Raw genomic sequence first — 26,217 nt, 5'->3', positions numbered from 1 at the left:
AAACTGTATTTAGTTGTCACCTTTTGATTTTTATTTAACTATTAATGTCTCAAAATCCATGTTATTGTTTTTATGAAGCATATTTCATTTCATAATTTTCACTGCCTAACTTTTACTTTTTTAGTCACTGCCAGATGTCAAATAATTGATTGGTTGATATACCATCAAATTATTACAAGTCACTATTACACCAAGTCAGACATAAGAACAGCCCATTTTCTTTAATTCTTCCCACCCCATAAGTTTTCTTGTGGACATCCATGCCAAGAGGTGTCAGTTTCCTGAGATCTGATTTTCTAGCATTCTGCAAAGTGGTCTGTCATTAATGAATGCACTGTAGACAGAGTACTGCCTTTTCCAAGGTATAAGGATATGGCATTCAACCGTACAAGTAATTTTGGCAACACCTACAATGAAGAAGAAACAATGAACTGCTGCTAAAATAATAATTTGCTTTATGCTAGTACCGGTATTTCTTTTTTACTTTTATGAAAAGTATGATAAACCACAACTTCCCAGTGGTTATGGGCTCAGTCCTGCAAGGAACTCAATGAATTGTGGAGTGGCAGAGCACCTTCAACTTCCACTGAAGGCTATAGGAGCTGAGAGCACACAGCACCTCCAGGACTTGGTGGAACACCTTGCAGAATCAATGTATGTTAGAGCAATGATTTTTTTTTTGAAGTAATAAAAAAGAGAAGGTCAGAGAGGTGTAAACAATGTCAATGCAAATCTTTCAGCCTTCAAATAGTGACTTCCAGATAAAAGAGTAGTGGTATACAACTGAAGTTTTAATTACTGTAAGTAAATTTAATGGGAAACAAATTAGTTGCTTCAGTAAAAATAACTAATATGGCTAAGAGGTCATGATATTTAAAGATTTAGGGTGAAATCCTGCCCCTCTTGAAGTACATGGGAGTTTTGCCATTGATCTGGGCAAAGATTTCATCCTTAGTCTCTCTTTAAAATATAGATGATTTAAAAGGACAGCTCCCCTGAACTCTAGAGGGTGTTTTGTGTATATATATATCCCAATGCACTGACAGAGAAGCAGGTTTAAGAAACTAGCTAAGAACTAGTCACTTTTCAAAAACTAGTCAAATAATGGTCACATGCAAGTTGATGCTCACTAATTATCTTGACAGAAGTGTAAGCAAACTTAAAACAAGAAAAAAAAAGAGGTGGGAGAAGGGAGGAAGGGAAGAGAAAACGAAAACTTGCTTCAGGGAAGAAGCAACTGTTCTCTGATGTGCAGCAAAGAATTTAACATCAAAGAGCTAATGTAAATGGGGCCCATTTACTTAAAAAACCTCCACCTTCTGGAATATTTCTATGAGTCTGACAACATTATGCTTTATACCAAAATTCAATACTACATAATTTGACACAAATGACCCTAGGATTGGTCAACTCAAGCAATTTTGGTTGCTATTCAATATATTAAAATACTTTGTACATCATCTGTTTAAATTTTAGAGATTAGCAGATCAGCTCTCAAATTCATCTCACTTGTATGTAAAACTTTACTTCAGTTTCAAACCTTGGCAAATATATTCTCTCAAGTGTTTTAATTATTACAGTAGATTATTTTCTACACCAATATGCTTTTCCTTTTTAAATGAACACGATACGTTGGGGGAAGAGTCATCATGGCTTTTGTAAAGGGAAATCATGCCTCACCGATCTATTACAATTCTCTGAGGGAGTCAAAAAAGCATGTGGACAGACATGATCCAGTTGATATGATGTACCTGGATTTTCAGAAAGCCTTTCATAAGGTCCCACACCAAAGGCTCTTAAGCAAAGTAAACAGTCATGGCTAAGAGGGAAGGTCTTCTCATGGATCAGTAACTGGTTAAAAGATTAAGGAAGCAAAGGCCGGGAATAACTGATCAGATTTTACAATGGAGAGAGCTAAATAGCCGAGTCCCTCAAGGATCTGTACTGGAACATGTGCTGTTCAACATATTCATAAATGATCTGGAAAAGGGGGTGAACATGAAAGTGGCAAAATCTTCAGATGATATAAAATTACTCAAGATAGTTAAGTCCAAAGCTGACTGTGAAGAGTTACAAAGGGATCTCACAAAACTGGGTGACTGGACAACAAAATGGCAGATGAAATTCAGTGTTGATAAGTACAAAGCAATAAACACTGGAAAAACATAATCCCAACTACACATACAAAATGAAAGGGTCTAAATTAGCCGTTACCTCTCAGGAAAGAGATCTTGGAGTCACTGTGGACAGTTCTCTGAAAACATCTGCTCAATGCACAGCAACAGTCAAAAAAGCTGACAATGTTAGGAACCAGTAAGAAAGGCATAGATAATACGACAGAAAATATAATCATGACACTACATAAATCCACGGTACGCCCATACCTTGAATAATGCATGCAATTCTGCTGCTCCATCTCAAAAAAGATATATTAGAACTGGAAAAGGAACAGATAATGGCAACAAGAATGATTAGGAACAGCTTTCATATGAGGAGACAATAAAAAAAATTGGATTGTTCAGTTCAGAAAAGAGACAAATAAGGGGGGATTTGATAAAGGTGTATAAAATCATGAATGATGTGAAGAAAGTGGATAAGGAAGTATTATTTTCCCCTTTCCATAGCACGATAACCAGGGGTCACCTAATGAAATTAATAGGTAGCTGGTTTAAACCAAACATAAGGAAGTACTTCTTCACACAAAGCACAGTCACAACCTGTGAACTTGTTGGCAGATTATTAGCCAGGATGGGTAAGGAATGGTGTCCCTAGCCTCTGTTTATCAGAGGGTGGAGATGGATGGCAGGAGAGAGATCACTTGATCATTACCTGTTAGGTTCACTCCCTCTGGGGCACCTGGCATTGGCCACTGTCGGCAGACAGGATACTGGGCTGGATGGACCTTTAGTCTGATGCAGTATGGCCATTCTTATGTTCAGATGATAATGTGAAGGCCAAAAGTACAACTGGGTTCAAAAACAAATTAGATAAGTTCTTGGAGGACAGGTCCATCAATGGCTATTGGCCAAAATGGTTAGGGATGCAACTGCATGTTCTGGGTGTCCCCTAAATCTTCAATATGGCAGAAGCTGTAACTGGATGACAGAGGATGGATCACTTAATAGTTGCCCTGTTCTGCACATTCCCTTTGAAGCATCTGGTACTGGCCACTGTCAAAAGACAGGATACTGAGCTGGATGGACTACTGGTCTGACCCAGTACGGCCGTTCTTTTGTTCTTATGTTAATCTTTATGACTTTATAAACACATGCTATCTGTGCATACTCTTAGAGCTTCCCAAAAAGATTCTAAGTATCTTTATTAATGCAAAGTGTGAGAAACCCTAAATATAAGGGTCACTGCCAGCTCCACTTATATCACAGACACATTTATGGAGTGAATAAAGTCACTAGCTCAAGTCATTTTCTTAAATACTACACGTTAACACTAGGTAGTAATGTCATTCAAATATATGCTATGATCATTGGCTCATCTAAAGGCTAACCTGGTCTGAGTTCTACAATAGGCAGAATCTGTCAGAATTTGGGGACACATACTCAGCTGAGATAAGCTGCCATAGCCACAATGATGTCAATGAAGCTATAACAATTTACATCAGCTAAGCATTTGACTGTTGGTCTTTATCAATTTATGGTACATGAGCGAAAGGCTTTTGGAGAGAGTACAGAAAGATTAGAATGTATGTGCTAGATGAGTGTGACAGACTCTCATTTTCAGTTACATTTTGAGGCAATAAAAGCAACTTTTAACTAGAAGATAATGATTAAAATAAAAAAATCATAAGTGTGCATCATTCCGAGAGGGGTTTTTATTCCATGAAATGTAAGTATTATAAAGGGGGGGTTGATGTAGCAGTGTAATAAATAGAAAAGCCCTACGGTTGGGAAGCAGAGCCAAAAAAACCCCAAGCCCATTATTTGAAGTAACCAGTGTTCCTTAGTGAGATTACCTTGGATTACTTTTAATAGTTTCAGATAAAACAAAAGCTTCCAAAAAAGAATAGTACAACTTCATGAGCCAGAAAGTATTGCACATGGTTAGTCATTGGTGCTGTAAGTCGAGCAAAATCCTAATTAAAAGTAGAATGGAATACATTGCTCAGTCATGAAAGCAATTAAAAAACACAAACAAGACTTTTGGAGACTAACATTCTCAATGTTGAATTATTTATCTGTGTTCAGTTCTGCAGTTGTAGGTCAGAATTAACTCCTCTGAACTAAATACTAAAAAGAAAACTCTTTTTGGGATTTGTACCTCATTCATTTTCAATCAAACACCCAAATTCATTTCAAATTCACACAAGAACTGCAACAGTTTCACCTAAATCAGATTTTCTACAAGTTAAACACCCCTTCTACACTCAGATGTGATTGTGAAACTACTTTGATCTCTATTCCCAAATTTATTGCTCTGTGTAATCCATGACAAAATATAACGTGATTTACTGTATCTCTATATGACAGCCCAGCAGCTGAGAGAACTTAATAATTTAGCATAAGAAAAAAAAACCTTCTGGCACCAAAATATACAAATCATAATTGAGGCACTTTAGTATCATATTACAATGAAGCATATGCAGGCTGATCATAAGAACTTCAAAACAATTATAATTCTTTCTCACCCATTTAATAACTGTGTTTTTATTCCGTGACATGTTCTGCAGCTGCAAGCAAGTCATTTTGGAACACTTTTGTTTTTTCACATTAAAGACTACGTAGGGCTAATAACATCATTTTACCCACTCCCTATTTCCCAACCATCCACTTCCCATCCTCCCACTTCGAAAAACAAAAAACTGCAAAATTTCTTAAGTTAATTCCAAAGAAATGAAGGATATCAATGACAGTGGAGACAATGCATACAAATGCTACACAAGTATAAATGTATGGGGCAAACAGATGCTTTGCATTAGTGTGCACTATTAAACAGAAAACTATATTAAAAAGAAAACCACAGTGAATAATTTAGATATCCAAATGAATATTTACAAAGCAAGAACATATTGTACAAATTCCATATGATAAAATGCAGTTTCATTTGTTAAATATCAAAAGCAGAAAGCCTAAAAGAGTAGTGTGCCTGCTGCATTACTCTATGGAGTAAAGGCAGCACTCAAGGAGAATAGAGAGATTGCAGAGAAGCTAAATGACTTGTGCGTTCATTGCAGTTTCGTTGCAACCATGTTGATCCAAGGATATTAGAGAGACAAGGTGGGTTAAGTAATATCTTTTATTGGACCAATGTCTGCTGCTGAAAGGACCTGAAGAAGCTTGAAAGTGTCTCTTTCACAAACAGATGTTGGTCCAATAAACGATATTACTTCATCTACCCTGTGTGTTTATCGTACAGGATGTTGGGGAGATATCTACCCAGACTTATTTATCCCATGTAATAAGATGAGGGATTGTCAGATGGTGAGATGTCAAAAGAAAAGATGTTTAAACTAAACGATAATTTATCATCAGATCAGATTATGCAAATGAACACACTGAAATCTATGTGGCTCCATACAAGCATGGGGTCCACTCACAAGGAACCAGTTACAGGACCTCTCCTCTAAATTACACTACCACCAGTTGGTAGTCATTCAACAATTTTGAAGGAATTTAAGAATGAACTGGTTGAACTGCTAAAAATTTTTTTAATCTTGCATCTCAATCAGCTACTACACTGGAGAGTAGCCAGTGTTGTCCTTATCTTTATAAAAAGAACTAGGCTCATCCTGGGAATTACAAACCAGTAAACCAGGCAAATTACCTGAAATTATAAATTATAAATAGAGAAGAATGGTAAGACAGGGTCAAATCACCACAGCTTCTGTAGATGAAAACTGCACCTCTCCAAACTCTCAGACTTCTTTGAAGGAGACAACAAAATAGTGAATAAAGGAGAAGTTACAGAAATAATTTATTTGGACCTTTTAAAAGACTTTGATAAAGTCCTTGATAAGAGACTCTAAAGGAAGCCAAGTAGTCATGGAATGCCAGGTAAAATTAGTGTATTAGAGATACTGGTTAAGTAGGAAAGGAAAAAGACACTGGAAGAAGTAGGAATAAATAGTAATTCTGCAATATGAAATTATTAATTGAAAATCAGCAGTGTAGTTTGTGATTAGAAAGGTCAAGATTCAGATATCAACCCTAACATTTTCTGAACTAAAGTGCTTATCGATATATGTAAAGGATGAAGTTTTGAAATTTCAGACTAGATTTCCAGAAAGGGCACCACAGGAAGTGCGTAAAGATAATGCAAAGAAATGGGAAGAATGTGTTTCATTATCTTAATATTAACAAACCAACAAATTTAGATCAGGTTGCTACCTGTTAACAACCCCCTCTCCCCGCAAACCAAAAAAGTTGAGTAATATGAGATGGAGTATATTTAAGCATGTTGAGAGAAAGGTCCTATGATAAAGTCATAAGGCTATGTTCGGTAGTGAAGCATAAGGTAGCGCAAGTTAAATTCCCCTAACACTTGCTTAGACTTAATTACAATCTGTTGCTCTGCAAGTGAGTTTTAGGTTTTTTCTACACTACCACTTTCGTCAGTGCAATTTTGTTGGTCGGGGTGTGAAAAAACATGCCCCCAACTGACATTAGTTTCACTGGCAAAAGTGCTGGTGCAGACAGCGCTGTGTCAACAGGAGAGCCTCTCCTGCCAGCAAAGAGCGGCTACACGGGAGACCTTACAGGAGCGCAGTTGTAGTGGCACAGCTGTGCCACCGTAAGGTCCATAATGTAGACATACCGGCACAGGACTTCTTGAAGTGTATCTTTTTGGCTTAAATATTTTCTCATACTTCATCATTTAGTCTTACTGTTCTTTTCCTTGCTTCTTCCTTTTTTCCATAGGGGTAGATATGTCTCTTGAGATGCCAGTATGGTAGCTTAAGTAGTTCCATTCTTGTTCTAATTATTTCATTTCTTTTAGGTACTATTTGGCTTCCTTTTAATTTTTTTAAATCACCCTTCCGAAAATTTAGCACCATAATGCTAGCTTTTGGCACAACTCTTCTCACATGGATATCATAACTGTGGGGTGGTTTAAGGGGTCAACTTCTTGAACAAATTCTTGTGTGTGCATTTTAAAAATAAGTAAAAAAAGAGCCTCTCCTTGTACACGCCACACACAGGAAACATCCACTGAAATTAATTAGAATATTATTTGCTTATTCCCATTATTGTTAATTACACCTCCTTGTATTACCCTAAACAAGTGAATGCTTTACATCGATGGAAATGAAACTTTATAACTGTCAATGGTTCCTCCATCTAGTAGCACTTTTTTGACAATTGTCCAGACAGATATAACGAAGTCCCAGAACATCAGTCAATGTAATTTTCAGTGCTATGGTATTATTTGTGAATTTAATTAAAGTGATGTTTGTCCTCCTACCTAGATCAGTAATGACAATGTTACATAAAACCAGCCCTAACACTGATCAGCACAGTACCCTAGCAGACAACTCCATATACATTATTACAATGACATTTATATCATTACTCTTTGTTAGTAGCTCTCCAGCCAGTTTTAAATCCATGTGGCAGCATGAAGTACGGGCAAAAAAGGATTTTTTTTTAAAAGAGAAAGTATTGAAAGCACAATCCCACTATGTATGAACAAACGAGACTACTGCTCTGAAATATCTCCAGTAAGTCCTTGGGATAGCGCCATAAATGTTGTTTAGTCTCACTTGAGTAAAGTACCACGGAGAGATTATTCTCTAATATTATTTTTGAAGTTTGGTGCAGATTGAAGCCTTTTCCAAATAGCTTCCCTATGGGATGATGTAATTTCATTTTTAAATTAAACTTTTTTTCCCTAGGTCTTTTAAGCTTTGGAAAGACACTTTCCCATCAAAGCCAAAGCTTCATGCTCACTTTTGGTAGTATAAATGTGTTAATTCATGAATCACTATGCTAGTATGTTGGAATCGCTCCAAGGCCATATATAAGTAAACATACATAGATTGTACAACACAACTAAAATAAGGAAGTTATTGCTCAGGAACAGTAAGGCAGACAAAATACATAGTGATGTATTCAAGAGATATTACATGGTACAGAACAACAAAACAATAGGGTTATTCTTTTGGTAAGAGTTCTAGAATCTTTAAATTCCATATGGGCAGACGCAGGCAACAGCATCTATACAATGCAGAACCACTTCAATACTTCACTGTATAGAGAGGGAATATATATTTTATACGACTGATGTAATTGCTGTCCAAGAGGAAAATCAGGGTGTCAGTGCAATGAGTGGTTAATTTGGTTACTCATATCAAGGGAGATTCACACTACATCTTCATTATGGTCACCAGTGTTTCGTTTATAAAATTCCTTATATAAGTCTACTGATCTTAAGGCCACTCACTGTAGATGATGCCATCTCTAGTCTCTGCCGAAGCCACACTGCTCTGATTTGGTTGCTTGGAGATGCCCCTCCCTGAGGGCAAATGGTAAAAGAAATGGGAAAGTAGGAGGGGTATAAACCCTATTTTCACTAATACTCTAACACGTTCTATCACATAATATCAAACGATGTATATTCATTTTTAACAATCTTTTTGCTAAAAGGTTTTAAAGGAACTATGTAAACATAAATTATGCCAATGATAGATAAACTGCAGCAGAAAAATACCTAGGTTACTTAACAGTAGCAGTCTATGACTATATTGCCGATGCAGATCTATGCTAAATAAGAGCTGTTAAAAGCAGTTACCCCAAGATAAATCAGCATATGCACCAATACTAGCACCACGTAGAGGAGGTACCATGCCCCATCCTCAATCAGTTCCTGTCCAGCATACAGTCTCTGAAGAACAGAGACTGGTAGGGTGGGGGTGTGCAGGCAATATATTTTGTGAGCTCCACTCATTAGAAAGCTCACCTATTTTTCTCCTCCAAGAAATTGCATCTAAGTATCCTTATTCTTAGAGGCTAAACTCATCTAGGGAGAAGGAATGCTGGACATGTAGGGATTATCTGGAGATGTACCTGTTCATTCTCTAACTCATACATAATTGTGGCAATGAACTGGCTCTTAGGCAGCTCCAAGCATTCCTCCTTAGAAGACTCAAAGTTGTGCTAGAGTGCTGGAGAAGATGAAAAATCGATGTTAGATTGCTCATTCCTAGATGAGGGACTGCTGGAAAATATCAGACAATGGCTACCAAAGGAGATGAAAGAGTCAACCAAGGACAAGCCTTGCAGAGGTTAATGGCTGGAGGACCATAGTCTCACTATGCTAAAAAGGAAAAGCCCATGGTGGAACTTACACAGTCACTACAGATTTTAGAGGTGTCCAGATAATAATATGGCTCAGAGAGGAAGTTAGGGAATTTTTTGGTGGCTTATGGATGCTTTGAAGTTTGCCCAGAGTAAAATCTCATCTTTATTTTTGCCTAATAATTACGAATCACACCAAAACAGAGAGGTATTGTGATTCATTAAGAAGTTATGGAAGAGATGCCAATGACATGAATATTTGACAGGGAGGAGTAAACACCAAAGAGAAAAAAAATCTATAGCAGAAAGTCAAGAAGTTAATGCTAAAGCAACCAATGACAGCAAATGCTTATACTGCTGTTCTCCAGTGCCTCCTAGTGCTGAAGGGGCATAAGGTACTGGAGGGCCATCATCAGGTTGGCCAGGAGATGTCTATGAGAGATGCAGTACTGGTGGGTATTGTGGTCTCTTTCTGGCTGGTACACTACAAAATTGTTCACCAAGGTGACCCCAGGGATGCCAGTTAGCCTACAGTAAGCAGATGGAGAGGGGTCCCCATGGATACGCATAACTCCTGGATATAGGGCATCTGGTGGGGTCTGGAAGATCCTCTTCAGAATACTGGCTCAGTGGGGTGTGATACTATGGTGCCAAGAAAGAGCCCTGCCCAAAATCTCAGAGTCCTGGGCTGAAAGGGGGAACATCAGCTATAGGATAGATGCCAGAGGTCCAGTCGGGGTTCAGTCCTGGAGGACTCTGGTTGCAAGGTGTCTGAGCTGTACCAGGGAAGGGGCTTTCATAGAGGTCTGTCACAGGGGAAACGCCAGTTCCTCTGGGATGAAAAGGTCCTCTGGGGAAAGCAACTTGGATGGAGCTGGAAAGCTGTGGTATCCAGAAGCCTGAGTCTCAGGACTGGAGTCTGGAGAAAGGGTCGGTGCTGAGATGTTGAGCACTATACGGAGGGGCATATAGAGGAACTTCTCTGACCCCCAAGTTAGGGAGCAGCAGCAGGAGGGCAGCAGGAGTAGGGCAGCAGATCATTCATTTCCTGTGATACCTTCCAGGAGCAGCGGGAGGTCAACTGAGAAGCAGAGGAGGAAGCAGGATGCAGTAGAAGGGGCAGGGTTGGGGGTTTTCACTGCCCAGGACTTGCTCAATTGGGGCTAGGGGTTAGCAGCAGGAGGGTTTTTACATCTGGTTCTGCTGACCCCAAACTACTGTGCTGATACATTTTTTTCACCATCCTGCAGATTTTAGGAGAGACCAGTCCAGTGGCCATTAGAAGATTTCATGGCCAGCAAACCAAGGTGGCATTCCCTCTTCAGTGAACCATTTAAGGTCTGCTGGACCAGGGTTCCCTCTTGTGGAACTCCTAGGGTCTGCAAGACCAGAATTTGTCTTCATTAGACCTTAAGCCAACTAAAAGGAAAGGAAATTCCAACGCAAAAACTTTTGTTAAGGTTGAAATTACATATCTGTTTTGAATACATATTACCTTAAAAGATTAGTGCTTAAAAATATTCTAAATTTCCTGAGTATCTAAGTTTAAACATACAAAAAACCCAAACATTTGAAAGTATGGAAATTCAATTAAATTTCCAAAACTATCTTAAATCCATCCCATTAGCAATACCCTGAAGAAATCAGAAAGGCAGTGTACACTATCCACTGTATACAGTTTCATTTTATCACTGACCACAAAGGCATACTTTAATCACAATGTTTATACCAACTATGGCCTTTTTTATGGTCAGATACGCTCCACAGGAAAACACTGATGTACAAATTCTGTATTAGATAAATCATATTCCACGGCAAGGATTTCTCTTTCCATACAAAGGAGACAATCCTGTAAGGTGATGAAAGTGTTCAGTACCCAACTGGATTGGGCTTTACAACTGAACCTGCGAACCCAAGTGTCATTAAATACAGAGCTAACAAGTTAACAAATACAGAGATGAAGCCATTTATCTGTGATGTACATTTCTAAAACTCCACCTGCAAATTAAACTGCACAGGAACAGAAGTTGTTCAAAATGTAAGCAGCACACTGTACACCTCAAAGTTCTTAGAAAAAGTCCTTTTTACAAAAACAGCATGTTACAAAATAATTATAAAAACACAAAAAGAGAAGTTAGGAAATGACCATCTCTAGGGACAGAGTTAAGTAAGTTTGGCATCTTAGACGAATTTACATATGTTCAAATGTTTGTGTTTCTTGTAAGCTTAACCTTACCTCTGAATTTCCTGGGTATCTAACTTTTATTTAAATGCTACCATTCTTGAAAGATAATATGAACTCAGTTGCCTACATCCTGATCTTAACACAGTTTATAGAGTGAATCCTGTTGGAGGTATATTTCATGATTGTAATAGCTATAAAATACAGGACTTTATAACATAAAAAAGAAGAAAAAAATCCAAACAACTGTTACATCATTTAAATCAATAAAACTGAATTGTGCAGCTTTGGCTGAGTTACCTGCCAGCTCACATGCCCAGCTCCACAAACTGAACTGTTTCATAATTGTATTGAAATTATAGCTTATGTGCGAGAACCAAGCAAAACATGTCTCCGTTTTTCCTGTGCTTTTCTAAAAGACTACTGTAAAGCAAGCATGCATGAGGGAAAAGTGATAATTTATGTCTGATTTTAATGAAGATACATGTTCCTGACTAAACCTCATGATATCCATCAAGTAAACAAAAAATAACTGTGAATAAGGATACATATTTCACCAGATCCTCAAGATACATATAACAAACCATCTGTCATCAGTTAAATCTATTTACTTAAGTACTCACAATTGCCCCCAGCAGTGTAGTATCTGAATGCCTCACTATTTTTAATTTATTTACCCTCCAAGGTAGGGATGTGCTCTTATCCCTTTTTTACTGATGAAGAACTGAGACACAGAAGCCCACATTTTAAAAGGTATTTAGGCATTGCTCTGCTCAGCATTGCCAGGTCTAAGTGACTTAGACACCTATTCCCCATTTTCAAAAGTGAATTAGGCTCTTAGGTGCCTAAGTTGCATTGGCAGCAAAGAATCCTGTGGCACCTTATAGACTAACAGACGTTTTGCAAAACGTCTGTTAGTCTATAAGGTGCCACAGGATTCTTTGCTGCTCTTACAGAACCAGACTAACACGGCTACCCCTCTGATACTAAGTTGCATTGATTTTCACTTTCTTCAGAGTCCCAGGCTAGCACCTTAACTACTGGACTATTCCTTCTCTTTGTGGCTCTAACTTCATCTTATAATTTTAACTATCATATGTGTTAAACAGGGTGTGTACATAGAGAAACATACTTCCTCTCTGGAATGAAACTAGCAGTGAAAAAGAAATAGACAGTCCTTAAATCTGAACAAACACTTGATAAAAGGAACCAAAATGTCTATTAGACTCCAGGAACGCAGTCAACAAAAAGCTCAAGATGGAAATTATTCAAATGCAGGGAAAAAAACCACTTCAGCTCCACACTGTATGTATTTTTATATGTATCAAAGATATAACTGTTTTATGAGTTAGGTTCAGTGTTCCAAGGTTGCTTCCTTAGAGTATTGTTAGCATGTCTACTGGTCTGTTAGGGTCATGCTTTCTGAATACTCATTTTCTTTGCCAAGAAAATACCACAGATGAATGTTACAAACAGCTATGTTAGCCAAAATTCACATCTGCACGCACTTAGAAATGCAGCTCTCCTCTTTCTTTTAATAATTTCTGGCAAACTTGAAAATATACACAAGCTTTGTATAGTATGTTACACCTGGCTGACTAGTGTTTATGCCATAAGTGTTGTTGATACAACCTATAACATCTGTCACCCTATTGTTGAAATTAGTCATTAGTGCAGCCCACACAACGGTAGTAAGCATCTCTAATGTATTTATTTTTTAAACACCCTATGTCCAATATTTTTCATACGTGGGTGTAACTTACAATGCAAAACAGTCGTCATATGCTATAATAATATAATCAACTGACACATAAAATATGTTAAAGAGGAAGCAAATAAAATCTGTACCTGGGCAGAGGGGTTGTTTCATTTTTTAATCAAATCAGTGCAATTAAAATGGTCCACTTCCCAGAAATAATCTTTTATTACTTTTGATTACAGAAATTTTGGTAATCTTTCAGGTTCTGTTATGTTTGAGTGTAACAATGGATGTCATGAAAATAAATGAAGACACAAGGACATGACAAACAATTTCAACTCTCCATGCCAATATCTTGAACTGATTTATGTGTAACATGGCTAGTCAGAGTCTAACTGCAGTAACACTTTCTGTCCTGAACAATTATGGTGGTGTTGTGCACTGATAAATGGCTGCCACCTTTCACCCCAGGTGGCTGCATTTCAGTAATCCATTATGTATATGGCTAGATTGTGCCTATTATGCAAAGGCTTGTGTTAGAGCTGCCCCAACAGAAGCTACTGGGAAGCCCACCTGCTTCAGTCCCCCTTTAGGAAGGAACAGTGTAAGCCTCCTCCTGGTCCTTTTTGCATGGTTACACTCATGCTCTCAGGATAGTAAGGGACTCATGACTGCTCCTACTCACACAGAAGGGAGGGGACAAGACTACCAGAGCAGAAGCTCATGTGTCCTCCCCTTAACTTGTGCATCTCTGCAATGATCAACCGCAGTTTAACCCCTGCAGTGAACAGGGCTTTTAGAATCTCGTGGGGAAAAGGCCCATATAACTAAGTGCTCAAGCCTGTGTTTTCATGCAACACACTGTCAACCTCTGGAACTCCTTGCCAGAGGGTGTTGTGAAGGCCAATATTATAACGGGGTTCAAAAAGGAGCTAGATAGATTCATGGAGGATAAGTCCATCAATGGCTATTAGCTAGGATGAGCAGGAATGGTGTCCGTAGCCTCTGTTTGCCAGAAGCTGGGATTGGGGGACAGGGCATGGATCACTTGGTGATAACCTGTCTGTTCATTCCCTTTGCGGTACCTGCCATTGGCCACTGTCAGAGGACAGGATACTGGGCTTGATGGACCTTTTGTCTGACCCACTGTGGCCATTCTTATGTTCTTATGTAAATCTATTTTTACACCATTGTCTTCAGTATTACTACCTGCATGAGTTAAGGTGCACAGGATCAAGTCCCAAATTAGCAAGAGCATAAAAAGGTATTAAAAATCTCTTTCCAATTTAATAGAATAAAAGTAAATTACATAATCAAAATATTTTAGAGCATCTTCAGGCACGAATAAATATAACAAAAGAGCCTCAGAAAGGGCCTGATTCTGACCAGCAACTCCACAAGTGTGCGCAAACAGAGGGGATACAAGTTGCTACTCCTCCTCCTCTTACTGTGGTGGGGTTTTACAGACTCAAAGAGCACCTTGCTCCCTCCTCGCACACTGTGGTCACTTGCCCAAAAGGGGGAAGGCAGGGCAAACTAAAAGCCATGCTATCACCCCCATTCCTTCACAATGATCAATAGAACAAGCCAGGAGCAGAGATGGAGGATGCTGCACCTTTTTCAGGATTGCTGCAGCAGACACATTGACAGGAATTCTGGCTGGTTCAGACAGAATTCCTTCTGGAAATCCCAGGCGATGGAAAGCACCCTATTCAGTGCTTTTAATAGTGCATAGAGCAGAATTTCCCCCAAAGAGAACAGGCATGGAGATGTCAAACAGAGCTGTGATTTGTCTGGGACAGAAATGGTAAGCCAGTTCCAAAACATTTACATCTCTAATAGCTCACATTTCAGAAAAACACCTCACAGAGGGGTTACATGAAAATAATGCCAGCTACAGAGTAAGGTCAGTGGAAAATTATGGACTTTTTTTTTTTGTTCCATAACAGGTGACTTGTTTCTTTTCTTTACAATGTGGATTACACAGTTTCATCTGGCTGCCGGATAAGGACTTTTTCCAGGAAGCACAATATTTTATCCTTCCTATTGATTAATCTAATTTTAAGATGAAATAATTATAAACAGATAGTTACTGTTAGCTTCACACTTTTAAAATTTCACTTAAATACTATTACGGAGCAGCCTTATAGGCATCAGTGGCTAAAATACTATAATCATGCATTAAATACTACCAAAATGTAATGAAATAAAATATTAATTTTCTTTATCTCAGAAAGTAAGATGAGACAGTATGTGACTCTAAATAATAGAAATACCAAAATATATACAGCCCCAACGAACTAAAACATGTTTACCTCATTATAGAGAGTATCATTAAAAAATACAAAATCAGAATTACATATAAGGGCCTGCCATTTACAAACTAATATAATCTGTATTTAGCTCTGCTATATGCTAATAAAGTGCCATCATCACCCCCATTTAATCAATACAAAGAAACTGGCAAAATTGGAAACTGGCAAAATCCCCTGCTCGTTTAAGTTTACCAGCCATGTCTGGTTTGAACAGTAACATCTCATTAATTCCCAGCCTGGCAATTTGCAATACAAAGTTCAATGGACCTTAAGTATCAATTAATCATCCATCCACAAGAGAAGCCTGAAGAATAAGAAAGTAACATCTCTTCTACATGAAAATCTTGCTGGTAGCAAGCAACATCAAATTAATCCCACATGTTTCATTACATGAGATCACATCTGTTCATACTCATGAGCAGGGTGCTATCAATAAAGCTTATTCTCTTAGACTTTTTTTCCCATTCTGCATCAGTGGTATTGAGAAAGCAAAAGTATGTGAATGACATGCCTCTATAAATTCTCTTTCTTCTTTAAGGTCTTCACTGAAATTTTAGAAAACTTTTCCCATTGTGATCCTGATCAGGGGAGTGCCAATCCATAAACCCCTGAAACCAACACACAGAGAAATCAATATTGCACAGAATATAAGGCCACACGGGAATGAATCCCTTCACCTGGGAAAGGAATGAGCCTCTGAAAGTTTGGATGTTCATATGATCTTTTCCAAACCAAAACCAGACCCACGAAAACTTCTGAGGTTCAGCTAGCAGTTCTTGGAACCATATATAATCAAGTAAATAGAAGAACATAAACCTTAGAAGACAAAACATGAACAAAAAAAAACCAAAACTTTCCTTTCATTTCCTCCATAACAACTTAAAGGTAACAAGACTTGCTAAAAAATTCAAAACCTCAGAAGGAAAGTTACTTTTTAAAAGAAGCAGCATGTGGGCTATTATTAAAGTTGTTTTTCTTTTCTTTTATATAAAAAAATCTCCAATCGCAAATGCTCCCTTGACTTCAATTGTGTCAGAATTTCATTTCAGTTTGGTAAACACTATCATTTTCACTTTTCAGCTGAAAATGGAGGTCTCCTCCAAACTCCTTTGGGACCTGGGTGGCCTCTTTGCAGAGCCCTGAGCTTGGGCTGTACAAAGAGGTGAAATAGGGTAGGAATGAGTAGAGGTAGCTCATGGTTGCTTGCACTGGAATATGTAAAACTCCTTTTCCTCACAAAATAATATTTTTTCCCCCAGCACATTATCTCCCAATCATAAATTAGAAATGAAGAAATAGGCTAAATGATAAACATATTCCCTTAAAATGTAATGCCATCTAATGTACATTAAAATTAGAAATGTCTTCATGTAATTTTATTTGGAAAATGAAAAAAATTCAACTGAAAGTTTAAAAATAATATTTTTTGACAGTAATGGTGATTCAAGACTATTAAGAATATTTTCCTCTGAAGTGTTTAAGGATTATTTGTAACTTTAATTTAGGGATGTAAAGAAGTTAACTTTTTTTCTTTTGCTGTACTATTAATGTAAAAAAAAGATCAAAGAAAGAAAATAATTGAGATTCAAATTCCATTTTTAAGCAAAAATGACAATGTCTTCATGAGTTAATATTAATCCTTTAATTATGAATTTCAAAGGTTTAAATACTTTCTGTGACCTTGGCTTTAAATAATTATGCCAAGTGGAGCTTTCCTTAAATTCAAAAAAGATTCTGAATTGTTGATCATAGCCATTTAATGGCTTCAGGCTGGCAGATTTCCAACATAATCCTCAGAATACTGTTTAAAATTATGGACCAAGAACCTGATGCAGGTAAATGAAATGTCAATTTCACAAAGACCGTTGGAACAGTATATGCATAGTCTTATTTTTTGTTGCGCTATATCATTTTGTAATCAAATGTGGAATTTACCACACTAATACATCTTAAAATATTTAAAACAACTGTATGCTTACATACAGACATGGCCTATTTTAAATATCAAGTAGTTTTCATTTTAGTTTAGCACAATGTTTAAACATATCCTTTGATGACAATTATTTTATTTTCTGAGGAACTGAAAATATTATAAAATAGATTTTAAAGTCTTGGTGATCTTTTCTAGATAACTATATGCTGATTACGCCATTAAAAGCTGCAGCAGGCTAGTTAAGAATTTATTCCTACTAAATAAGAATCCAATAATGGTGATATTTTTAAAACAAGAAAAAAAACAAACCTCAATACAGAATAAGACTCTGATCTTGCAAACCCTTACCAAGAAGCTTACCACAAATAAGTGACATTTTAAGTGAGATTACTCACAGTAGAAAAATTAAGCATGTACATAAGTGTTTGAAGGAACAGAGCCATAGTTATTTAAAACGCCAGGTTCATTAGTTACTACTCCATCTGCATTAAACACTTAATCCTACAAACATGCACATGAATAACTTTAATCATATGAATAGTCAGATTGACTGCAATGGACCTGAATGAAGTTACTCACATGCATAACTGTTTTCAGGATCAGGCTCTATATTTAGGCTGGGATGTGCAAAGGAGCTTAAGGAAGCTAGTCACTCATATCCCATTGAAACTTGGTCACCGAGCTTCCCTCTTTTGAAAATCTCAACCTTCAATGTTACTGCTATCTATACTTAAATATCTAGCAATATCTATCTTCTGACTTGGTTCTTATGACTACATACTGGCAAAAGATATTAAAGATTTTGCTTTAATTTGGCAGTACAGTCACCAGTACTGTGAACTGAATACCTACAAGACTTGTGATTTAGTCTCTGCAGCACCAAACAAACTGAATCACTCCCATTAACAGTCTAGATTTCACCCAGGACATAGAGGTTGGATCCAATCTCAGATGAGTAAATGGATACAAGAAAAGCTGAAATATGTATACGAAAGTTCCTTAGTGCCAATGAGCCAACATCCTAAGGGAAATGGTGATGATATTAGCTGACAACACTGGTAAATGATCACGTAAATACATCTAAAGGACAGGAAATGGAGAAACGTACATAGCAATTTTAAAAAGAATTTGTAAAATGTTATTGAGGAAATTCAAAATACCATCTTTTATAAGCATGACATTATTTAAAATGTACAGAGATTTTTGAATACACAGTTTGCTAAAATATTAGTATCATAACATATAATTAACCATTTTTATTTCGATATCACATAGCAGTGAGGTTTTCACACTTCTATCAGAGTTCATTTCTTTGTGTTCCTGTCCTTAAGTATTTCAAATCTTGCTGATTTGTATCAAAAACACCTACTCACTGCTGAATGAACGTGAAGCCCATAAAAAGGAGTCAACATTCAGCCAAAAACAGCCATACACTGAGTCATACTGTGAATGAACTGGTTGAGCATAAAGTGGGAGAAAACACCCGTGTGTTTTAAAACATGAATCCCCAAACAAACATTTCACGCCCCTCTTCCCAACCTTCCCTCCTCCCCACTCCACAAAATTGATCTCTAAGTCCTTACTTACTAAAACAAAAACAAGCACACAAAAGCTTTCCCTTTTATACTGAAGGCAATTTATATCCAGATACTTGTATCCTGAACTTTCCCCCTTAAACTGTTTTTTGACAGAGCAAAATACTTGGATTAATAAAGTAGGATCTCCCTTGTCAACCCCATCCTGGATTGAAGCTGCATTTCAAATCATGCTGTTATTCTGGTCTACCATTTCCCCCTACTTAAACTACTAGATTGGTGTTTTGATCCTACTGCTACTTCTGTTAGAGTGTGGCACTCTGCTGGGGAAGAAGGCTAGTCAAAACAATAGTAATTATCATCATGAAATCTGCATTTTGTTATCACAGAAGCCTTTCATTCAAGGACCTCAAAACTCTGAGCCCCTCCAGCCCTGAATGCCATACGATTTGACAAACTCTGAGCTATAGCAGTTTCCTTTATTTAAGTGATCTCACAACTGTTATTGATTTGTATAATTTGTTATAGAGTGTGTCACTTCGGATTCATTGTCCCTCACTTGCTCTGACCTAACCAGGTTTGTGTAGTAACATCATGTGAATCTCTTACCTTTTCCAATGTCATCTCTGTCTCTGCAGCATGTGTCCTTTTCAGGTCTAAGGCCATCTTTTCCGACTCTGCTTTAAGCTTATTCACTGCAGTCTCGTGATCGCGAGCAGCCCTCTGCTTTTCTTCTTCCCGCAGAAGGCTAAGTTCTACCAACTGTTGCTTCCGCTGAGCATTTACCTGAATAAGCTCTTCTCTCAGCTTGTGGATTTGGGCCTCCATATCATGGATAATCTTAAATTAAAAAAAAAAAAGGAAGAACACTTGTATGACTTCTCTGATCAGACTATCATCTAGGATAGGGAACAAGCTAGAAGAGTTCCCTTTCTTCCCTCCCATCAGAATTCATCTGCACTTTAGGATTCTCCTTTTCTCTTTTACCCTGACTTTGCCTTCACACACAAACGGGAAAAGCTTCCTTCTGGCCAAAGTTTGGACGGAGGCTATCAGCAATGCCACAGCAGCCAGCAAGAAAAGTCTGCTTTAGTTAGGGCCAAAGTAGAGTTCCAAACTTGGTACCCACTCACCCTCCCTTTCACTCCACCAAAGAATCAGCTTTGCCATTCATTTTGTTCATTCTTCCAGTCCTGGCTTTGTATCTTTTCCTATACTATTTCCTCTCAATCTCAGTGTGCCACGCCCCCACCCTCTTCCTATTAAAATCCCTCCTTAAGACACTTCTTCAGTAAAGTCTACACACACAGGATGCAGTTCCAGGGCTAGCTAACACTGTTTGTGAACCTGTCAGACAGCTAGAGGATACAAACATGTGATGCCCAAGGCAAATTTTTTTAGTGTATGTTAAAAAAAGATTTTTATGTATTAACAGGATTTGGGTCAACCAGTGCTTCACCCACCATAAATGAAAATCACTTATAACTGATAGTTACTGAGTGTAAACCATATTCCTGGCTAGGGTAGAGCATCTAAACAATGACAATAACTTGTATCAAATTGAAACTTAAAGTCTTTGGCAAGGTAATTGGAGGAAGATGGCCCTGGATATTATTCTAGATTTAGTTATGATCTGATAAAGCGTTCATGACAAAGGTTAGCAAGGGCAGCACAATTAATAGAAAAATACTGAGCTCAAAACTAAATATATCAGTCCTACTGTTCATAAAACCACCCTAGTTAAAGACATCCAATCCAAGAGAAGAACAACAAAAAAGGTCGATATCAAAAACAAAATAATGCTGTCAAAATCATGAAAAAATTCCTTCTTTAGAGGTTTTTAAGGTTAGGATTGACAAAGCCCTGGCTGGGATGATTTAGTTGGGGTTGGTCCTGCTTTGAGCAGGGGGTTGGACTAGATGACCTCCTGAGGTCCCTTCCAACCCTGATATTCTATGATTCTATGACTGACCAAAACAGCTTTGGTGTATGATATGAAGCTTGGTAAATTTGGGTTCTGATGAAAAGTAAGTTTGAAAAAGGAGCATTAACCATGAGAACTCTGCCACTGATTTCCAGGCACTGAGAGGCAAGACAACCCAACAGACCCCAACTGTCATGAAGGAACATAGCCACTTAAACAACAGGCTTCTAGCCCTTGTAAGACTTATAGTATGGTCATTAAGGCCTAAAACCATGAACAGGTAGACAGTGCAGACAATGTAGCTAAGCATATTGACTTTCCTCAATTGGAAGACAGGCCACTGTGTTCTGAACAAGATGAAGCACCTAAGGGTTCATAAAAGGCCACATAAAAGAGAGTGCATTATTGTAATCCAGCCTGTAGATGGCAAAGACATGGGTCACTGTGGCAAGGTCTGCATCTGAGAGGAAAGATGACTGGCTGACTGCTAATAGAAGAAGACACTACACAGGACCATCATTATCTACATACCAAGAAGCCATGAAGAATTTAACGAAACCTCAAGGCTCAGAACTACATTGATAAAGGTGCAGGCATAGTCTTTCTTATTTCTATGTGAATTCCCAAAACTAGCAGCAACACTTCCATTGTGGCCAGATTCATTCCCAGCCAATTCATTCCCATACATCTCCAAATCTTGGTTAGACTTAAAGAACGCACAACAACAGATGACAGAGGTTGATTAACTGCCAAGACTCATCTAACTTGTCTCAGGCAAGGGATAACATTTTCAAAAGTAGCAGAGTGACTTAGGAGCCTAAATCCTATTAGGTGCATTTGAAAATTTTACAAAAGAAAGGTCCTCAGATGCAATAACAGACTACCCTAATTATAACACAGTACTTACAGCCCAGGATTTAGGCTTTGCACAGATCTGGCATTCAGAAGATGGAAATTACAAAGCCACAGTACTAACAGCCTTGTAGTATTTACTGGGAGGCATTTAATAGGTACCCCTTATACGTAACTTATTTAACTTATGTTTGGGGTCAAATTCAGAAGTGACATACAAAGCGTGAAAGTTATATGTCTGTAAGTAAGCTGCAGGGATCTAAATTGTTCTAACTTACACTTGGAAGAGGCTGAAGGTATAAGTTATGGTAGGAGTTGCTACTTTAGATTTACAATTTCTTACACACTCTTCAGTTGTTTTTTCAGCAATCTCACTCTTTTCCAGCTCCTCAGAATGTAAGTTTCACAAAGTTAGACTCATCTACCAATATATAATTTATATCATTTTATCCATCATCTCTTGGGGTTTTGAAAAGGATGTATTCGCACAATTTTGTAACCTTTTGTGGCATTACTTGTTTCGGTAAATAAGACTGAATAAAGTGATCAGTACACAGCTTCAGACATCTTAGTCATGGGAACACTGAACACATTTGGACAAGTGAGTTCTGGATAATCAAGGGATTTTTCAAGATAATTAAGACACTGACAACCTGGCTCCATTTGGATAAAAAGGAATTGTGGGTAACCAAGTGTTGTTAATTCAGAGTTGTACTATATTTCTAAACACACAGTGCTTCTATTAATAGAATTTTCATGATGTGGATTCTTGTTCCATCTTCCTTTCCCTGGTCTGTAATTTTCTAAATGTGAATTTCTTTCAAAAGATTCATGATTTCAACTAAGCTTTGCATTTGATATTGTCCAATTATTCCTGACTTTTGTCTATCATATGTTTAGTTCCTTTAGAAGATAACAGATTGTCTCCTTGGAAGCAAAGTACAAAGTAATAGAAGATAATGAGAGACATACAAGAATTGCATTCTACTATTCTTTTATTGATTTAATCATTTCTAGTAGGTTTTTCATGAACATTTCCTTCAATATATTTCCATCTTGCTACTATAAAGTAAAAATTTTCTTATTTTAAGAATTACAATACATGCCGAAATGAACCAACATTTTTTATTTATAGGTAGTTTTGAACAAGAACATGTTCACTGAAAGATTATAAACTGTGTGTGTGTGTGTGTGTGTGTGTGTGTGTGTGTGTGTGTGTGTGTGTGTGTGTGTGTGTGTGAGCTCATAGGAAACAGTTCACTGGGATCCATTCACATACATGTCATATCAATTAGATTTTAAATCTATGTCCAATAATTACTACACATAAATACTGCTACCATTCAAATGATTCAATAGCAGAACTTTAAAAATGAATATTTACATATAAAATATTACTATGATTTTCATTGTGAAATGTACAAATAGTCTAACTGTAATCATCTTGAAATTATCTATTTGAATTCAAGATTTTACAGCTAAAGTTTGGTGAGAAGCTTCAGAACAAGATTGTGTTATAAACTGCCCAAACAGATTCTGAATGGTTTGGAATGCTCATGGTTGCTTTTAGATCTCTGTACTACTTTTCTCTTCAAGTACTTCATTCCTAAAAGTTGTGTGTGTTACATGTTTATACTGTAGGCATTTACAGTCATCTAAATAAATAATGTTTAACATTCTTTCATAATATCTGAGAACTATGTTAGCATCTAGTAAACTTTGAAGAAAAAGGAAATGCTCCATTCACAAAAGTACTAGACAATCTAAGTACATTTCTAACCAAAGTTGATAACTAAATCGTAAATACTGCATTGTGCATTGGTGTACGCCCCCAAATTCATTATTCTAATATAAGTATTAACCTTTCTTGGAAAGCTGTTATACAAGATTGTTTTTTGTTTACAGACTTTCTTGATTATTCATTGAATTATTCCCTTTGTGTTAAAGTTATACATTTTCTGTGTGTGTGTGTAGAGAGAAAGTATATCGTGTGTGTGAGTGCGCGTGTAGAAAGTACATTATTTGTGCGCAAAAGTATGACCTACTAGCTACACATGTTAACTACATCAGCATTATTTCAAACACATAATCTATATCAGGGGTGGCCAACCGGTGATTCCAGAGCCACGTGCGGCTCTTCAGAAGTTAATATGCGGCTCCTTGAATAGGCACCAACTCCGGGGCTGGAGCTACAGGCACCAACTTTCCAATGTGCCGGGGGGTGCTCACTGCTCAACCCACAGGCCTTGCCCCCACTCCACCCCTTCCTGCCCCCTCCCCTGAGCCTGCTGTGCCCTCGCTCCTCCCCCTCGCATCCTGCACACCATGAAACAGCTGATCAGGAGGTGCGGGGAGGGAGTGGGAGGTGCTGATTGGTGGGGCTGCCAGTGGGCAGGAGGCTCTGGGAGCAGGGGGGAGGGGGAGCTGCTGACGTGTTACTGTGGCTCTTTGGAAATGTACATTGATAAATTATGGCTCCTTCTCAGGCTCAGGTTGGTCACCCCTCATTTATACAATGCAATCTGCATTCTTTTCTGTTATTTTCCTCTGTATATGGTTAACTTTTTAAAATTAAATTTGTATACATACTAAAACAGTATACAATCTATCATATACCATTTATAATTATTTCAGAAATTTGTTATGGCTTTGAGCTAAAACTAAATTTTAACAGAAATTTTAAATTTCTGTTTGAAAGAAGAAATGTTATATTGGTGAAAATAGATGGTTTTCATTTCTATAGGATTTGGGGCTTTGAGTTCTTGATAGACAGATGCAATGTTTATTTTTAAATGCACTGCTCTATTACAAGGCCTGCCTGGAATTTTATTGATTATCTCTATGTATGAGTTTTTTCCCCCCTTAAAAACAAACAAAAAAACCCTTTAAAATATTACATCTTTCAAACAGCTCCTAAAATACCAAGAAAGTGTGTGGATTAGAAGCCAAGGCTAACCTGGTGGATTCCAATGAAAATATATTCATAAAACATATTGGGAGCCAAAATGGAGGTCTGGCGAGTTCCAGTGTCATCTGTGATTGTTCCCTGTACTATGCGGTCATGTATCTGTTAATTTGGAAATAAAGGCATCAGCCAACTTAGTGGCACAAAACAAACTTTTTGTTATACAGGGAAAGTAATAGTAGTTAACATGCAAAGAAGCATTAATGTTGGATATAAGAGATGACAAAAGCAGATTTGGGTCTAGCAGCAAAAAATCTGGAGACAGATGAGGCAGAGAAATTAATTAGATTGGAGGAGATTTTTTGGTGCAGTGTCACTGCTAGTAAAATGATTTAAAGAAACATTTAATCTCTCCAAACTGACTCGAAAATCTTCCCTCAGTTGCCTTAAAACAACCCACATCCTCAAGCCAGGGCTCCTTCTCTCTCACATCAACAAAGTCACTGGCAGTACTGGATTACAAGTGAACCACTTGCTATGAGAGAGAGAGAGAGAGAGAGAGACTCATGCAAACACACGGATCTTAAGACTATCGCAGGAAATTAATGCAAAATTTTACAGCTTTAAGAAAGATTTAACTATGGTTTGATCAACTATTATCAAATATTAAGCATAAGGAGATTAGCCAAAGTTAATAGAAGCAAGAAAAACTAAAATGACAGAGAAAGGTATCTCCACCACTTTCTGCATTCAAAAGACCATGAAGGGGAAAAATTCACTCAGAGCAATCAGCTCACTTTGGCAACAGCAGAAAAATAACAACAGTGCAATCATTAAATCTTACCCCTCAAAACTAAAATCTGAAGACACACAGTTTTCCCTCTTGGTTTGCCAGTAAGATTTAGTTGGGGTTGATCCTTCTTTGAGCAGGGGGTTAGACTAGATGACCTCCCGAGGTTTCTTCCAACCCTGATCTTCTATGAGTCTATGATTCTAAGATCAAATCCTATATTCTGAGTACTGAATTTCCAAACTATTAGCCTAGATGGTCAGGCCTATGTCCGTCAACCGTGCCTTCAGAATTATTTGCAAGGCTCAAACTGTAAAGAGGACGTAGTTAGAGCTCCTGTGAGAACTACAACAATTAAGATATACTGTATGAACTGATCTTAGTTTTCATCAGATTTTAACAATACAGAAACAAATGAAGATCTCACAGTATACACTGGTCCCAAAATTCTATTGCCTTGAAACTGTAATGAGGCCATAGAGAAACACAGATCATCATTTTCTTTTCAACTGCTACAGGTTGCCATTTTCTATATTCAATTACTGTGCTCATTAATTCATAAACTGAGTATGTTGAATGAGTATTAGCAAAGGTAATAAAACCAAAGTTTTAAAAAAGTGTTTAAAGCTAATATTGAGCTCAGACTCAAGAAAATGGCTATGTGTCATAGCAGCAAGTAGCAGAGAAGACAGTACTGTGTAAGATGATAGAAAGTCAACAGATGGGAAAACAAATGCAAATAAAGAGGGAACATTTTAAAAGTCTGTCCAAAGCACATCACCAGAAAGAATAAGTTACAAAAAGGCAAGTGTAAAGTTACATGAGCAGATAAAG

General features: G+C 37.5%; 1 protein-coding gene across 5 annotated transcripts in view; it reads right to left on the bottom strand.

Annotated features, from left to right (window-relative positions):
- The window catches only part of CEP112 (centrosomal protein 112), a 271,084-nt gene that overhangs the window by 59,081 nt on the left and 185,786 nt on the right, over positions 1-26,217 (bottom strand). For 2 of the 5 annotated variants that reach the window (XM_044984032.1, XM_044984034.1), the window contains 2 exons: positions 19,522-19,752; positions 8,395-8,466 (listed from right to left, as the gene is read on the bottom strand). In XM_044984032.1, coding sequence (XP_044839967.1) covers positions 8,395-8,466; positions 19,522-19,752 — 303 coding nt within the window. Of the gene's footprint in view, positions 1-8,394; positions 8,467-15,954; positions 16,053-19,521; positions 19,753-26,217 lie in introns of those variants that run through there. The other 3 variants (XM_044984036.1, XM_044984033.1, XM_044984035.1) reach the window with 2 other exon arrangements.

This window comes from Mauremys mutica, chromosome 12, assembly GCF_020497125.1.
Source record: "Mauremys mutica isolate MM-2020 ecotype Southern chromosome 12, ASM2049712v1, whole genome shotgun sequence".
In the NCBI taxonomy this organism is placed as follows: Eukaryota; Metazoa; Chordata; order Testudines; family Geoemydidae; genus Mauremys; species Mauremys mutica.
Note: the sequence above shows the minus strand (reverse complement) of the source record. Positions and strands in the feature narration are given on the sequence as shown.